Source organism: Syngnathoides biaculeatus, chromosome 19 (assembly GCF_019802595.1).
Source record: "Syngnathoides biaculeatus isolate LvHL_M chromosome 19, ASM1980259v1, whole genome shotgun sequence".
Lineage (NCBI taxonomy): Eukaryota > Metazoa > Chordata > Actinopteri > Syngnathiformes > Syngnathidae > Syngnathoides > Syngnathoides biaculeatus.
The window spans coordinates 15,779,572-15,796,786 of record NC_084658.1 but is presented as its reverse complement, the minus strand read 5'-3'; the positions used below and the strand labels follow the sequence as shown (position 1 = coordinate 15,796,786).

Genomic DNA, 17,215 nt, shown 5'->3' with positions numbered 1-17,215 from the left:
AACGCCAAAATGTGTCACGTCATTATCCGAGCCGCTTATTGCGGCCCTGTTGACCGGGTGCGTTGTTTTATACTTTTTTTTTTTACGATGTCGCCCCCTAGTGGCTGACGAGTGTCTTTTTTTTCTCCGTAGTCACGTGATTTCATGGAAGAGGCCGTGGAGCTGCGCAGCCTCGTTCCAGTACTTCCCCAACACACACACACACACACACACACACAAAAGCGGGGGCGCGCGACGAACCCGAAACGGCACAAGAAGCCGCGGCGACCAGCGAGGTAAACGAAACCCAAACGCACTTCCCGGTTCTCAGCAGCGAGCTTTTTCGACGCCATGACGCTTTTGTTGTGTATCTTCTCCTTCTTCGACTCAAGAGTTGGAGCAAAACAGTCGAAAGATTTCGACCCCCACGAACGCGCTTAAATGTTCGGCTCAGTGAGGAAGTGGCGTCCAGCGGCTCATTTGCATGATTGTGATCATTCCACAAATGTTTGCGATTTTGTTTGAATGTATTATTTTTTTTTTTATTTGATTTCCCGTTTGTTTGTTTCCCCAGCGTGCCTCGGAGTTGCGTGCTCGGAAGCCATGGCCGCTAGGACGCCGCGATGCACCCGCAAACTGCGCTCGTGGATCGTGGAACAGGTGCGTGCGCGTCAGCGGATGAGTGGGGAACGAACCTTCAAAACCGGAAATGGAAAAAAAAAAAAAAACCCACCCCAGAGTGCAGATTCGGGATTTGACCCATTCATTTATTTGTCCTGTCCTCTTCTAGTTGCTCTTTGTTTTTTTGTTTTTTTTTGCGCTCGTCTTGGTGGGATGGAACCATGTTCAAGTGAGTTGAGGAGTTCCCTACAAAACAAAGTATTGCTTCACTGCCATCCTGTGGCGTCTTTGTGCCGAGGAACTGCGTTGCAGCGACTTGAGGAGCTTCATTTGGATGGACGGGTTAGGTTAGGGTCTATGTTGTTGCCAATAAACTATGTAGAAATTAGTTGTGGAGCTTCAAGTAGGGAAAAAAAAAAGAGTTTTGCTGTCATCTTGTTACATCTTTGTGTCAATGAGTTGAAGTGGGTTGAAGAGCTCCACGTCGACAAAGGTAGCGCTTTGTTCCCTTCTTGCGACGTCGACGTTCCTAGGAACTGTGTTGAAATGAGTTGAAGAGCTTGGTGGGACAAAAGTAGTGCTTTGTTGCGTCCTTGGAACATCGCTGTTTGTTGAAGTGAGTCGAGGAACTTTGTTTTTTGGCCAAAAGCAGTGCTTTGACACCATCTTGTGACATCTGGGTGCCAGGGAACTGTGTTGGGGCCACTTGGGGACTATCTGCATTTAGAAAAAAGTAGTGCTTTGCCACCTTGTGAGATCTACACCCTCCCCGTAAGTGCGGGGCTCTAGTGACGACGTCTTCCCGTCAAGTAATCGTCAATAAGAACTCCAAAACGGAACCGGTTTTAGACGTAGCCCACGTCTCTCGCTCTCGTCTCTCGGCCAGCCCCCCTCCAACCTTAAATTGCCCGTAGGCGAAAATGACGGGACGGCCTCGGAAAGACGAAGGCGTCGCTCAAATTTGCCGCGCGTCGACAGGTGAACAGCGGTAAATTTCCCGGCCTGAGGTGGGAGGACGAGGCCAAGACCATGTTCCGCATCCCGTGGAAACACGCCGGGAAGCAGGACTTCCGCAAGGACGAGGACGCCGCCATCTTTAAGGTGACCTGCGCCGTTCTTTCACTTTTCTCTTATTTTGGTCTGCCGTCATTTAATTTGTGCATAATCCCGCGTTTGTCTTGTTGCTTAATTAACGTTCCTAAGGACGATTCATACATTTTGAAAACTAGCCCCCTATTTTGCCTCATAACGTCCAAGAAAAAAAAAAAAAAAACAAAAAACCCAAGCCGGTGTTTTCTTGTCCAGGCCTGGGCGGAGTTCAAGGGCAAGCCGAGCGAGGCCAACCCGGCCGTGTGGAAGACGCGACTGCGCTGCGCTCTCAACAAGAGCCCCGAGTTCCGCGAGGTCGGGGACCGGGCCCAGCTGGACATCTCGGAGCCGTACAAAGTGTACCGGCTGGTGCCCGCCAGCGAGCAAGGTTCGGCGCTCCCCCGACGCGTCGCGTCTACGGTGCGCTTCTGGAAATCGCGAGGGCGGTTACGGCCGAGGGTGGAGAAAAATCGAGAAACGGAATCCGGATGCAAGTACCGTAATTTCCGGCCTATAGAGCGCGCCCGGTTATAAGCCTCACCCAGTACATTTGTAAAGGAAATACCATTTGGTACATACACGTTGTGTAAAAGCCGCAAGTGCCCGCGTTGAAACACGAGATATTTACAAACAAAGACGGTGAACAAAGTTTTAATACCTTAGCTTAGCTTAACATAGCAACAACATGGTAGCTCTAACAGGGACATTAAAAAAAAAAACATACCGAAATCACTGAGACGCGGCAGTAGCCGCTAGCGTGGCACTAACCACTAGCGACAAAAGGCAAGATATCCATGTTAGCGCACACAGCGTTGAGCTTGAGAGTGACACGCTGATAATATGGGGGAACAAAATGGGGATGGGGCGCTAGCGCCGCGCTAACGGGGCCATCCAAAAATAAAAATAAAACCGGCAAAAGTCGCTTCCTCGACACACGTTCCACCGGTCTCACGCTTACATTTGCCACTTGAGCGCCCCCTTGCGGCCATTAGGAAAAAATGAACAAATCAGCCGCCGAGTTGAAAGCGCGTGCGGAAAATGACGGTAGTTGTGTTGCTTTGAGAAAGTAACTGAAATAGTTACACTTCTATTACTTTGCCAACGGGGTCACTTGCAATTGTCACAGACCAGTCCGACGAACAAACCGGTCTTAAGACTTCCATCAACATCTCGTGTGAAGAAAATAGCTAGCGCGTCTGCGCGTCTTTTACACGCCGTCGCCGTTTTGTTTGCGTCAAGGCCCGCAGACGCCGGAGAGGAAACCGGGAGAGAGAAGCGGCAGGAAGTGCAAGCGACGGAGCGGCGACGCGGCGGCGGGCCGAGACGTCGCCGACGCCAAGCAGGCGAAGACGGCGGAAGACGTCAAACCGGACCTGGTGAGCCAACGGGTGTCGGGTAAATGTAAATGGTACACGTCGCCGTGGCAACAGGGAGGAGGAAGTTTTTTTTTTTTTTTTTTCTCGTTATTTAAAGTTCGGGTTCGCATACATAAATCTTTTGTGTGTAAATAAGTCCTTTCATTTTCTAAATGTCCACAGGATGCGCGAGAGCTCACGCAGAGCGCGCAATTCCCGCCAGAGGAGCAACACCCGGCCCAGACGGACGCCCCCGTGCAGGATTCCCGTGAGTTCCATCGCCAACGTCGCGCCACTTATATCATTTATCGACGGAATATCATCGTTGGGCGACGGGGCGACAGCGGAATGTCGCGTTAGGTGATTTTCCCGCTCACACGAACGCGGAGGAAAGTTCACCTTTTTTTTTTACAGCGCTTAGCGAAATCCGACTGGACGTCCGCATTGAGGAAAGCGTGACGCCGCCTCGGGAAGGTAACGAAGATGTATTATTTTTGTATTTTATGAAAGGAAAAAAATTCTAAATGGATCGGTGCGCTCCGCAGACGTGGACTCGTTGCACGTGGCCGTGCACTATTTGGGCCAGCGAGTGCTGACGCGTCACATCCACGGGCCCGACGTGCGGGTCCTGTACGTGCCGTCGTCGTCGCCCGTGCCGCCCACCCCAGCCCCCGACGCCTGCTTCCCGCGCATCCACCTGCCGGAGCCGCCGCCCTCGCCGCCCGCCGACAGGGCGGCGCTCCTCTCCCTGCTGCCCTTCATGGAGAAGGGCGTGGCGCTCACGTCCACCCAGCAGGGCGTCTACGGCCGACGCTACTGCCAGGGACGGGTCTTCTGGACCGGGCCGCACACGTCCTCGCCCGGACTGTGCAAGATGGAACGGAACTCCCAGCCCGTCCTGCTCTTCAGCAAAGACACTTTCAAGCAACGTGAGTGACAACTTCATTTGGATTTTCCGATTCAGTATCCACTCAAACTCGGACCGAGACTGTCGGAAAAAGGGTGGCGTTCCCTCTCCGGGTCGGGGATGAGATCCTTCCCCCAGTGGAGGAGTTCAAGTATCTTGTTCACGAGTGAAGGAAGAACGGATCGGTGCAGCGTCTGCAGCGATGCGGGTTTTGTATCGGTCCGTCGTGGTCAAGAGGGAGCTTAACCGAAAGGCAAAGCTACGATCTACGTTCCTCCCCTCACTTATGGGCATGAGCTGTGGGTCGTGACCGAAAGAACAAGACACAAGCGGCCGAAATGAGTTTCCTCCGCAGGGTGTCCGGGCTCTCCCTTAGAGATAGGGTGAGAAGCTCAGTCATCAGGGAGGGGCTCGGTGTCGAGCCGCTGCTCCTCTGCATCGAGAGGAGCCGGATGAGGTGGCTGGGGCGCCTGATCCGGACGCCTCCCTTGTGGGGTGTTCCGGGCACGTCCCACCGGAAAGAGACCCCGAGGACGACCCAGGACACGCTGGAGGGACTACGTCTCTCGGCTGGCTTGGGAATTCCTCGGGATTTCTCCGCAAAAGCCGCAAGAAGTGGCTGGGGGAAAGGGAAGTCTGGGTATCCCCGGAAAAGCGGTAGATAATGGATGGATGGGTCGACTCAAACTTGTCGCAGTCAGGAGGAGGAGGAGGACCACCAACTGTTTCTTGTTTCCGTGCCACTTGTGATCGTTTCAGAACTGGACTACTTCCGCGTGAACGGCGGCGAGCCTCCGCAGTGCAGCCTCACCCTTTGCTTCGGAGAAGAACTGAGCAGCTCCGAAGACCCGTCCAAAAAGTTCATCATCGTTCAGGTGCCGGAGCGCCCGGCGTCTCGCTCGGGTCCGTTTTTTTTTTTTTTTTTTTTTTAATTTCTCTCCACGCGGGCCGTTCAGGTGAGGCTGCCGTGGGCCGAGCAGCAGGTCCAAAGCGCTCGCTCCATCGCGGACTCCTTCGCCCTCCTGCAGTCGCCGCTGGACGAGATCACGCTGAGCCTGGTCTTGCCGACCTTGGAGGAGGCACCCTGAGGGAAGGTCACGGGGGGGGGGGGGGGGGGCTGGGTGTCATGAGGGGGGTTCCTAAACCCTCATACCACACTGACGTCACTTTTCAAACAAATATGTATTTGCACCCGTCAACTTTGAACTCTCAAATGGAAAACCGCATACACAAAACACTTTGGCTGCCTATAGAGTAGTTTATTTTGATGGACAGTGGATATAAAAAGTCTACACACCCTTTTGATTGCAAGGTTTTTTTGTGGAGCGGGGGTTTTACAAAACTACACCGTTTCAAAAACCTTCGTGACCGATAACCAGCAGGACCATCAGTCCATTAATTTTCCAAGCCATTCATTGGATGAAAATATTTCATATCTGCGCTTTATGTGATTGGTTAATTTTGATCACAGCCGTAACCCCAGTTGTGGGGGGTGGGGAGGTGTACACACTTATACAAACCCCACCCAAAAAAAAAAAAAAAAAAAAATTTCAACTTTTTATATCCACTGCATTTTAACGGACAGAATTTCAATTTTTTTTTTTGTTTTGTTTGTTGAAATGCGCAAATTGCACGTACATAACTCCACAAGTGAAAACACAAACCATTAATTTAAATAAAGGGACCGTCCACATTATTCAATGTTATATATATTTTTAAGCTTCGCCTCGGCAAATAATTCTGCGTCACGTTTATTTCAATGTCCCAATTGTGATACTTAATGTGACAACGTACTTTCAACCACAATCCAACTTATGCCCCATTTTTAATAAGGGGGGGGTGGGATCAGCATTACTGTATTAGTTTGCAGCCAAGTTGATACCAAGGAAATGAGTGGTGCTTCATTTAGACAAAAGTAGTGCTTTGCCACCATCTTTGTAGGCAATTCTAATCCTTTTTTGTCCATTTTAGATGTGTGTACATGTCCTTGAAGTCAACGTGGTTTTCAATGCTCTAAGCAAACTTGATTTGTTATGTTGTTTGTCAAACAAAAATACAATAAAAATGTTTCTACAGTATAATCTTTTTGTCCCGGCGGATGGGGGAACCACGTGACTTCACAGGCCCCGCCCCCCCCCCCCCGCGCTTAGATGTTCCCATTGGCCGGCGAGGCCAGCTCGGCGATCTTGGCGTTGAGCTTCTGATTGGTCCAGTCTTTGGTGATGTCATCCAGGTGGCTGTCAAAATCCACCAGGAGCGAGCGGTCGCCCGACTCCAGCAGCTGGCCGGCGATCGCCCGGGTCTCCTCCCACTGCCTCAGCATTATCCTGGATGGGGCCGTCATAATATAGTCACTCAAATGGGTGCACCCGTCCCTGTTCTCTGCCGCTTATCCTCATGAGGGGAGGGGGAGGGGGGGGGGGTGCCGGAGCCTATCCCGGCAACTGGTCGCCAGCCAATCGCGGGACACGCGGAGACGAACAGCCGCACCCGCGATCGCACCTACGGGCGGGTTAGCCTATAATTGCCTATCCCTAGCGCGATACATATTTTCTTTTTTGATCTATATCTGGTGTGTGGAACGCGCCCCCCCCCCCCCCCCCTCCCGCAAACAAAATGGAGGTCCGCTGTAATCTTACAGCTCCTTACATGTGCTTGTCTTTGAGCGTCCATCTCGAGTCCTTGCGCTCGTACATGACGATGGGAGGGACCCGATAGTCCGGAGACATCTTGCCGCCGTCCAGCTGCGGGGGGGGGGGCGCACAAACATCCCGTCGCGTTAGGACACCGTTAGGTACGGCGTTCGCGCCGACCGTCGGACTAACCATGAGCAGGACGGCGCCGTCGAACTGCTCGGCGATCTTATCGGCGATCTTCAGGGCTCCTTGGGTCGGACTGCAAAAAAAATTCGGAGAGGTCAAAAAGACGTCGGAAACTCAATTTGCTCGTGGACGTTTGAGGGTTGACCGTGGGCCCGAAACCCACCTGCTGTCTGACACGCAGGCATTGGCTTGGTAGTAGCCCACAATCCTTTGCCGCGTCTGCGAGCACCACACGTCTACCTGGAACATCCGTAATTTACAACTCGCGACCAGTGTTTGACATTAGCACCCGCCAAACAGCACTTGCGGGTAAATACTCGTTTTTATTTCAATCGGGGACATTTCTGTAACGCCCAGATGTATTTCTATGAAGAAAAATATCTTCGACCTGTGCCAGGTGGACTTTGATGAGGGAAAATTTGCGGCAAGATAAACTGCTGAGTAGCTAGTAGCTCTGGGAACCCTCTAGCCACAGTGGCTGCTGAGCCCAGTGTTTAAAAGCTGAACAGTTCAGGTTTTGGTTGGATGTAACTTCACCTGCCAGTGAACTCTGATCAGCGAAAATAAAACTTAGCCCGTATGTGGGGAAAACTAATTTGTTACCTGTGTGAGGGCCAGCTGGGTGATGGGCGCCAGGGACAGGTGCGAGTGCAGCAGCGGCACGCAGTCGGTCACGCAGACGGCGCCCCCTGCCGGGCCGGAGGACAACAGCAGCCCGTTGACGCTACAGCGGGGGGAAAGGCAGGCGTGCAGGTACATCTTGACGTACGCACGGCACGACAGCTCCACCTCGCCCATGACGACGCGACTTTTCGAGGTTCAAATCACTCTAATGGCGACGGGACGACGGCGAGGCTAACAGTAGCTCGCTAAAACTGCTAGCCGTCCACTAATGGTGATCTACAACAATTAGCATCTACGCTCATTCCAGGCACCCAATGCAGGTTTAGGGTCGAAAATAATGTAGATATAACTAGGAAATAAATGTAAGGATTCTTTTGCTATAGCCTCAAAAATTAAATTGTTTGCGAGTCGATATAAAGCTACCACCATTCAACCGATGCTAGGGGTTTGTTCGTTTTGTTACATAGGGCTATGATTGGCCAATGTAGTGACAGCCTCTTACCTGATTGGAGGAGACACTTTTCAATCAGCGGTGCGTCTCCTGTTGTCATGCGTTTTCTTGTCGGTTCAAGATCATTGGTCAACGCGGTGACATGCTGTTAGCTGATTGGAGGAAAAAAATCTCTACCGGAAAAGCGACAAATCAAAACACAAGAGATCAAATATAAAGAATAAATAAAAGTTGAAAATATCGTACTGTTCATAAGTATTAACTAAACTCTAGCGACTGGTGTCAAGGATTAATTCGGCTGTTGAACTCAAAAATAGTGACACTCTCTTATCTGATTGGAGGAAGTACTCCTCAATAATTTTTTTATTGTCATCAAAGGGAAGTGGACCAGCTATGACAAAGCGAACGTTTCATCTTCGTGTTTATGATTATCGTACGCGCTGTTGAGTTTTACTCAATACGATGTTTGTTTTGATTTTTTTAAAACAAGATATTTCGTCGTATTTATCAACACGACGCCACCAAAAACTACATTTCCCAGTTCCAACGTCGTTACGTAAGGCTACGCAACTTCCGCGGAGTGGTTTTCAAAATAAGATGGACCTGGCGTCGTTTAATCGCTCCCTTGCGCCGCCGATGGACCGGACCCCGACCTGGGCTCTTATTTCGAAATCGCTGTCATCGCCCGGCCTTTGGTGGCCGCCTTTGCCAACCTGAGACCCGGTGAGGCTGCCCACCCCCGGGCGGGGGGCCGCACATCCTCACGATGAAGCTCCGGTTCGCCGGGGCCGTGCTGCTGTCGGCGGCCGCCTACTACGTGTACCTGCCGCTGCCCCGCGGAGTGAGCGAGCCGTGGAAACTGATGCTGCTGGACGCCCTCTTCCGGGGCTTCATGCGCGCGGTGAGCCCTGACAGGACAGCTTCGCGTTCAAAATGTTGTTATTATCACGCAATTGTAAAAATCCATTTAAATTGCGCTGTGATTCGATCAAATATTCACAATGAACAATTAGTAGATGGGAGAAAAGAATGAAAACAAAACACGTTTATGACCTCATTTTAAGGCTCGACCTGGAATGTAAATGTCACGCCACGCCCAACGCTTGTTTGCAATACATACTTGTGCAGCTATTATTAATATGGAAGTATGCAAAGATCCCACGACGCGTGTTATGTTGGTAAAGTTGCCGCGTGTGACGTAGAAGCTGCGAAGAACTGGAAAATCGTGTCAGTCTTCTTATGTGCGCGGTAAAGTTCTGACTAGCTTAAAAGACAACGACAAGATTTTTTTTTCCAAGCGCAGGTCATAAAAAAATATATACCATATATATATATATATTTACATTTAGATAATTTTCTGTGGAAGTCGTTGCAAGATCACGCTTGGTGATTGTTTGACGTGACCTTCGACCCCTCCACCCGGTTTCCCACAACCCGCAGGGCGACGCGGCCCAGGCGCTGGGGGCGTGCCACCAGGCGCACCTGCTCAACCGGGCCGTGTCGTGGGCGGAGGCGACCGAGGCCCGCTCCAGCGCCGGCGTCAACGTCAGCGACGGCGAGCTGGGCGGCGTGCCCGCCCGCCTCTTCCTGTCCACGGGGCCCCGCGAGCCCAAAAGGGGGGTGGTCTACTTCCACGGCGGAGGCTGGGCGCTGGGCACTGCGCGTGAGTCGTCGATATCGTGCGGGTACCGTGCCCGCTGCACAATTCCCAGGTTGTGGGTTCGAATCTCGGCTTGATTGAAGAGTGTCACGTGACCAGAGAGAGACAACCACAAGCGTCGAAATGATGTGGGGAAAAAATACAATCTTGAGTTCACCAATAATGTTTATGACATAAATTGCGTGAGTAAACTATATTCAAACTCACCTCACTTGTACACAGCTTGTAGAAATTGTACGGATTTATTGTTTATTGAATTATTTACAAACAACAACCGGGTCTCTGGTCAGCGGGAATTGCGAAATTGTCATTGCGTGCCCGTGTCGTTGCCACGAGGTGGCGACAGAGGGCGCTGTTGCCCCTTACAAAAATGGAGCGAGTGAGCCGGAAGTGACAAAGGGAAGGATTTTGACTCAAATCTGCTCCTCCGCCGCAGGGATGCGATCGTACGACCTGATGTGCCGCAAGATGGCAGAGGAACTGGATGCCGTCGTCATTTCCGTCGAGTAAGTATTTTAAAACAATTCTTCGGAATTTCCCCCCCCCCCCCAAAAAAAAAAAAAAAACAAGTTCATATTTGGAAAACTGTGCATAAATAGAAAAGGCGTGGTGAAATCTATACACAGGATATTTTTACATTACTGGGCTTGTTTGTAATACAGTGCATATATATATATAATATACATACAGTATATTACACAATTAATTATGTTATTATATAGTTGTTCATCTAATGTAGTGCTGCTTACCTAAAAAAATACCTCATGACCGGAAATAAAACACTGCATTTGAGTGTAGTATAGTCATTATTTTTAGCATTTTTTCAACAATAATATCTAGATAATTATTTTTGAAACAATTTATTAAATGCAAATGTGTTGAACTAAAAAAAAAAAAAAGTCAAATTGAGTTGTACTGGTAAAAAAAAAATCTGTTGGATAAAAAAAAAAAAATGTTTAATTCACTGTAACGTGTACACGGTGAATATTGAATTAGGTGATTCTTATACGCACCACTAGATGGCGCCAGCATACCACACTTTTCCGATCTTGGGTAAAAACATGACGGGAAGAAAATGTAGAATTCATCCAACGCAGCGAAAATATGACAGCGGCTTCCTGTTTGCGTCCCGTTTGTACCGCGGCGTCGCCGTAGCTACCGTCTGGCCCCGGAGGCGGTGTTCCCGGATCAGTACCACGACGCGCTGGCGGCGGCCCGGGCCTTCCTGTCCGAGGACGTGGCCCGGCGTTACGGCCTGGACCGGGAGCGGCTGTGCGTGTCGGGAGACAGCTCGGGGGGGAACCTGGCGGCGGCCGTCGCGCAGGAGGTGACCCAAGCGTAAAATGAACAGCAAAATGAGAGGTTCCGGGTTTGAATCTCGTGTGCGTGTCCGCAGCTGGGCTCCGACGACAGCGTGACGGCCCGCTTCAAGGCGCAGGCGCTGATCTATCCGGTGCTGCAGGCGCTCGACTTCCACACGCCGTCCTACCAGCAGAACCGGGCGGTGCCCATCCTCTTCCGGCCCGTCATGGCCCGTTTCTGGCTGCTCTACCTCGGCGCCGACCCGTCCCTGGCGCCGGCGCTGCTGGCCAACAACCACAGCACCCCGGGCCAGCCGGACCTCGGCCCGGACGTGCGCTCCCGGCTGGACTGGACCGCCCTGCTCCCGGCGGAGCGCAAGAAGGGATTCCGTCCGGTGGTGGCGGAGACGGGCTCGCCGGGCCTGCTGGCGCGGGTGCCGGCGCTGCTGGACGCGAGGGCGGCGCCCCTGCTGGCGGAGCGAGAAGTTCTGCGCAAGACGCCTGACGCGTACGTGCTGACGTGCGAGTTCGACGTGCTGCGCGACGACGGGCTGATGTACGCGCAGCGCCTGCGGCAGGCCGGCGTCCGCGTGACCTCCGACCACTACGACGACGGCTTCCACGGCTGCTTGTCCTTCGCGCATCTGCCGGTTCTGTCCGCCGTGGGCCGCCGGGCCCTCGACAACTTCGTACGTTGGCTGGACCGGAACCTCTGAGCCCAGACCGGAATAATTTAGAGTTGACATTTTTTAAAAATGCTTTTGTTCAGGAAATTGACGGTAAAAAAAAATTTTCGGGTCGAGCCGGCGACGCCACCACAACCAGGCACGTGCGCACGCATTTTTTTGGGGCGGGTGCTCGAGACAAAAGAGAGCACCCGTTGGCAAAAAATATTCCAACAACTCAGGGAAAATGAACAGTGTTATATACAGGTGCATCTCATGTCGTGTCATTATCCAAGCCGCTTATCCTCACAAGAGTTGCAGGACAACTGGAGCCTGTCCCGGCTAGCTTCGGGGGAAAGGCGAACTCCACCTTGAAACTGTCGCCAGTCAGTCGCAGGGCCAGTATCGACGCCATCACTGAGCGGAAATCGATCCCACGCTGCCCCGCACCAAAGGGAGGCGCGTGTACCGCTACACCATCAGTGACATCAAGTCCACCTCGACACGTACAAATACTTTAGGAGCGTTCATTAATTTCAGCATTGTAATACTTCCAAAAGCCAAACAGATTCTTTCAACATAAAAGTAGTTTCTAACCTCATTTCCATAAAATCTTGTTTCTTTTGTAACGTTCAAGTTTTTTTTTAAGACGGTAATATGTGGGTAATAACAAAATGACTACTTTTATGAGTTTTAGTTGAGATGCACCGTGTATTTATTTCTGTTCACAGAGTCAATAATACGACTATTTACAATGAATGTCGAAAGGAAAGCGAGCTGCAGGTGGCTTTTGGGTGCGGGGCAAAACGGCGGGTGCTCGCGCACCGCCCCGCGGCCTCCCGCGCGCGCGCGCCCGCCAAAGCCCAAACGGTTGCGTTCGGCCATTTTGAAAAGGCGCCCGCTCGGCCGGAACATTCTTTGGCCTCCGGGGAGAGAAAAGATGGAGAGAAGGTTGTAAAGCCGTCTTTCGTGGATTGATGGATGAGTGGAGGGGGGGGGGCGAAAAACGGAAGAATAGCGATTCCAACTTTAAAAAAAAAAAAAAAAAAAAGAAGCCAAAGACGATGATTGACGCATTCCATGGTTTGATCTGATCACTGGGAACTTCCTGCCTTTCATTCCTGCTCTCTGGCCAAGTTAAGAAACAAAACAATGGGCCGGGTCGCCCGGCGAAACGTGCCCCCCGCCCGCCAAACACGCACTCGCGCCCTTTGCGGACGTGCGACGCGCGTGCCGAGCGCGTCGCCGGCTCCCCGACGATGCCGTCGCGACCTGTCGCATCGTCGGCGGGCGTCCGAAACGTTCTGTTCCGCTACCTCGTAAAAGCGTTGACCGGAAAGTCACACCTCCAGGCCGCAATATTGTGCGTGCCTCGTTGTTGTTGTTGTTGTTTTGGGGCTTTAGGCTTGTCCCGTAATCATGATAATAATCATCGTTATAAGAACGGCATCGCTGTGGTGTGAACTTTGCATATTTGCAGTTGTTATTTTTTTTTGGGGTGGGGGATCCTCACTGAAAGTCTCATTTCTGCTGTTTTCCGTACAAAATCCCTGTCTTAGTATGTGAGTTTTGCTTGGATGGCAGCACGTGGCGCGGAACTATGCTGGAGTGAGGTGATGAGGTTTTTATGTAGTGCTACGCTGCCCTCTGTGGGCAGTCACAAGCTTTTTTTTTTTTTTTAAAGGGGGCGTCGGAGCATTGTTCGCGACGTTGGCACCCGCGCCGCGGCCCGGTTCCTGGTCAGGAGCGAAGCCAGCAAGGCTCGCGTGCCTTCGGTCCGACGCCGCAGAGGAAGCTGGAAGAAGCGAGCGTCAGAAGTGCCAGGCCCGCTTGCTAATCGCTAGCCTCGCCGTCCCGCCCTCTCATTTCGATGATTTAATGTCACGCAATTCTTTTCATGGGTACGTTTGTTTTGATGTCGGCGTTCAAAAACGTGGATTCGGTTCATCTGGGATTTGCTCCGACCCAGGGCGGGTTTGGAGCTCGCGCGTGCGTTTTGCGTGTCGTCGCGCGAGCTCGTTGGCACCCGCGCGTGTTTACGCTAACTACCGCCCTCGCGGCGGCGAAGGTCAGCACGAGCCGGCGGGCGGGAAGCCGAGCGCGGCCTTCAGATGTGCGGACGCTTTACGGCGGCGGCGGAGCGCTCCCATGCGCCGCCGCCGCATGTGCGGGCCCGCCAAAAACCGCAACGACAACAAGACGACGGCGCGCCTTTGATGTGTCACATTTCTTTACGTGCAAACTTGTCGCCGCCGCTGATTTGCTTTTGTTCTTCACAGCCGCGCTCAATGTGGCGTTTGTGTTCTGTGATGAAACAAATATGGCTGCTGTTTTATGTTGAAAGGTCAAATTTATGGGAGAGGAGTTGGGGGGGGGGGCAACAGTGATTACTTGTGTGCACCGCCCCCTCAGGACATTTGTCAAACAACAAGCGCAACACATTATTGGAACTGTTGCAACATTTTTATGGAAAATGAAAATGTATTTGTGAAAAGCACAAGTTGAATTTTCTTGGAAATTTTTTTTTTCTTTAAAAAGGCGGATTTTTCAGAAAAATAAAACTTTATTTGATGGAGAACTTTTGGTTCTCAAAAATGTATTCTTGCCATCATTAAAAAAAAATCCAGGCTCAGGTCACGGGGTCAACGGGTTTAGCCCAGACCGAGAGACGAAGTCCCTCCAGCGTGTCTTGGGTCGTCCTCGGGGTCTCCTCCTGGGTGGGACATGCCCAGAACACCTCACCAGGGAGGCGTCGGGAGCCATCCGGATCAGCTCCTCAGCCACCTCATCTGGCTCCTCTCAATGCGGAGGAGCAGCGGCTCGACACTGAGCCCCTCCCTGATGACCGAGCTTCTCAACCGTTCTCTAAGGGAGAACCCGGAAACCCCGGGATCTTGTTCTTTCGGTCACAACCCGGAGCTCATCCCCAAAGGTGAGGGTAGGAACGTAATTCCCTCTTTACCACAACAAACCCATACAAAGTCCGCATGACTGCAGACGCTGCCCCGATCCGTCTGTCGATCTCTCGTTCCATTCTTCCCTTGCTCGTGAACAAGACCCCAAGACACTTGAACTCCACTTGGGGCAGGATCTCATCCCCGACCCGGAGAGGGCAGGCCACGGTTTTCCCAATGAGGACCACGGTCTAAGATTTTGAGGTTCTGACTGAACAATAACTGAGACGTTAACAGATAGTTGAAAATGTCGGATGTACTTACCGGCCTTTGCTACCCCCGCCACGCGGAGCCCACCAGCTGTAGGTCCTGACCCGAAGAACAAGATGACGTCCGTTGCAAGGGTCTCTGGTTGAGGTCAAGTGATGCCCGTCAGCGTTGCGGCGGATTGGGCATCTGCTTAAGACGCCTTGCCCCTGGACCTTTCCCAGCGAGGAGATCTTGTCCTACGGCCAACCTTCCCCAGAAGACCTGGACCAAGTGGCCGGGATGGTTGGAGGACTTTTCCCCGAAAACTAGTTTTCAGGAAAACAGCCCAAGTTTCCTTCACGGTAGTTGCGGCGGCCGGATCAAGTCCGAGCTCCCGGACATCGGAGACGCTCACCCGACCTGACAGTCGGGTCCGGTCCCGCCACCCCCCGCCCCACCTCGAGGCCCGGATGCTCTCGTGGTCCCGGCGCATCTGGGGACTTTTCCCGGCATGCTCTCCGCCGGCGTCGGCATGTGCGCCACACATGTTCGGCGAAGATGACGCCGGAGTCTTCAGAAGGATTATTGATTTGTTTTCGGCTTGAAGGTCGTTTCCTGCGCTGCGGTTTGGCCGCCGACCGCGGGCGGGGTGGGGGGGCTTGGGGGGGGCGGAGTCACGGCGACGCGAGCGCTTGTTCGAAGCCCTTCGTGCTGTCAGCGAGTACAAAAAGCGCCGACTTCTTGTTTGACTGTTCGCGTGCCCACCGTCCCAGCTCACAAAAAAATAAAAAAAAAATGCGGTTTCCCTGAAAAAAAAAAGCTTTTATTTTGAAAAACAAACAAACAACGAGTTGACCCACTGCCCCAAAATCGACGTTTCAACCTCGAAGTCGGCTAACCGCCAATAAAATCTCCCAATAAAAGTTGTCGAACTGTAATAAATTCGGAAATGAAAATGAAAGGATTTTAAAAATAAACAAGTCGTTCGTCCTGGCGCCAAACAATAAATTTCGCAATAAAGGCAAAAAGCTGAACAACGAGAACAAAACGTGGCTCACGCAAGGGGATAAAAGCGGAGCTTGTGATGTCATTGAGCGGGACGGAAGCCGACTCAATTCGCTTTTTCAGTGGAAACGTTGAAAACGGAGCCTGGGAAAAATATTTAGTCTGGCGAAGGTTTTAAACATTGAAATATTAAAAAAAAAAAAAAAAGTCGTGTGTGAGCGGAAAGATATTTTGTGGATGTTATGATTCACTTTTAACTTTTGATTGACTTCCAGGTGCTGCACGACAGACGTGTTTTTTTTTTTCTTTATAAACGAGGATTGTTTTGATTTACACTTGACGCTTAGTGTTGGCTGAATTATGTCGTGAGTGTTCCAGTGCAAGAATGTGTGTGTGGAAGGGGGTCTTGAATGCCCCCCCCCCCCAAGAAGGTTCCGCACCCCCCCCCCCGCCGGTCGACTAAAAGAGCAACAAGATATCCAGCCGCGCTTCAGTGATTCTCACTGATTGAAAACAAACATGTCTGCCACACATCAGGGGGCTTAAGTGTACCCCCACGCCCCCCCCCCCTACCCATTAATCAGATGCCAGAAGATGAAGCTTGGCGGGGGGGGGGGGGGATTAAAAAAAAAAAAACAGGCGGCGGCGGCAAGGAAAACAAGCAGCAGAAAACTGAGATAGGAAAGCTGCGACCGCGAGGAACTCTCAGGGGAGAATCTTATCGCGAGGGCCGCGGCTCACATTGTTCGCTCTTCCTGACGCGGCGGGGGGGTCGTGGGAGTGAGCTGGGGGAGGGGGGGGGGCACCGAGACTCCACGCTCGGCCCGTTCCGGGCTCGCTGGGCTGCACGGGGCGAAATGCATCCATTCTCTGAGTCGCTTATCCTCACAAGGGTCAAGGGAGTGGTTTTGTTTCCAAAAGCAAATGTCAAGGGGGGGGGGGGGGGGGCTTGTGCGAGGATGAAGTATTTGTTCCGATGATGTCAACGGCCTCTCAGGGCCGACATGTCAACGCGCGAAGGTGTGACGTGACCGACGTCCGACAACCCCCCCCCCCCCCCCGTCCCACCTGACCCCACCCCGCACTTTTGGGGCTCTTGTTTTTCCCCTCATGTTTGGCTGCGAACTTTCGTCCGCATTCCTGGTGTGAAATTAAACAGCACAGAAAAGAAGTTGTCAATACAATAAGCAAGTTCGGGCGGGGGGGGGGGGGGGGGGGGGGAATGCTTGGAAAGTTCCCAAAAGTCTGTTGCGCTGCGATTGGTCAACTGTCAGCTTCCTGGCGTGCACACAGGAAACCCCCCCCCACCACCACCACCACCCCCCGAGTCGAGTGTGCGATATTGACGACAGGGCGTCGACTTTGGCACGAGGCCGAGAAAAGGTTATCAGATGATGTCCAGCGCGGCTTTCAATTTTTTGTATTTTTTTTTTTATTTTTTGCGGCGGGGGGGGGCAACGCAGAACCACTGGCGTCCCGTCAGCGCCGCCAAACGATCTCCACTCTTGGACGGGTTTCGCTTCCGGCGTCGGTCGGCCTGGAAAGCGGCGATGAAAAGGAAAACAACCAGTCGGCCCACCGCAACAACGTGAC

General features: G+C 52.2%; 3 protein-coding genes across 7 annotated transcripts; 2 read left to right on the top strand and 1 right to left on the bottom strand.

Moving 5' to 3' along the window:
* The first annotated feature begins 132 nt into the window (after positions 1-132).
* irf9 (interferon regulatory factor 9) lies at positions 133-5,424 on the top strand. Of its 4 annotated transcripts, none has more exons than XM_061805127.1 (10): positions 133-180; positions 554-639; positions 1,579-1,701; positions 1,906-2,077; positions 2,929-3,065; positions 3,228-3,312; positions 3,459-3,518; positions 3,590-3,973; positions 4,711-4,826; positions 4,908-5,424. In XM_061805127.1, exons 2-10 carry the CDS (start codon positions 583-585, stop codon positions 5,037-5,039), a joined length of 1,266 nt encoding a protein of 421 aa, XP_061661111.1. In that variant the 5' UTR covers positions 133-180; positions 554-582; the 3' UTR covers positions 5,040-5,424. The 4 variants fall into 4 exon arrangements, with proteins under 4 accessions (XP_061661111.1, XP_061661110.1, XP_061661108.1 ...); XM_061805126.1 differs by having other exon boundaries at positions 142-275; XM_061805124.1 differs by lacking the exon at positions 133-180 and adding an exon at positions 282-469.
* A 673-nt stretch (positions 5,425-6,097) lies between these two features.
* emc9 (ER membrane protein complex subunit 9) lies at positions 6,098-7,837 on the bottom strand. The gene is made up of 5 exons (XM_061805132.1): positions 7,377-7,837; positions 6,937-7,013; positions 6,777-6,846; positions 6,601-6,695; positions 6,098-6,278 (listed from the first exon to the last, which is right to left on the bottom strand). The coding sequence occupies exons 1-5, from the start codon at positions 7,569-7,571 to the stop codon at positions 6,098-6,100; spliced, it is 618 nt and encodes a 205-aa protein (XP_061661116.1). The 5' UTR covers positions 7,572-7,837.
* Positions 7,838-8,030: 193 nt separating this feature from the next.
* Positions 8,031-12,485, top strand: LOC133492644 (neutral cholesterol ester hydrolase 1-like). Of its 2 annotated transcripts, XM_061805129.1 has the most exons (5): positions 8,031-8,749; positions 9,289-9,511; positions 9,945-10,014; positions 10,664-10,835; positions 10,905-12,483. In XM_061805129.1, exons 1-5 carry the CDS (start codon positions 8,615-8,617, stop codon positions 11,523-11,525), a joined length of 1,221 nt encoding a protein of 406 aa, XP_061661113.1. In that variant the 5' UTR covers positions 8,031-8,614; the 3' UTR covers positions 11,526-12,483. The 2 variants fall into 2 exon arrangements, with proteins under 2 accessions (XP_061661113.1, XP_061661114.1); XM_061805130.1 differs by lacking the exon at positions 9,289-9,511 and having other exon boundaries at positions 8,616-8,749; positions 10,905-12,485.
* The last annotated feature ends 4,730 nt before the right edge of the window (positions 12,486-17,215 follow it).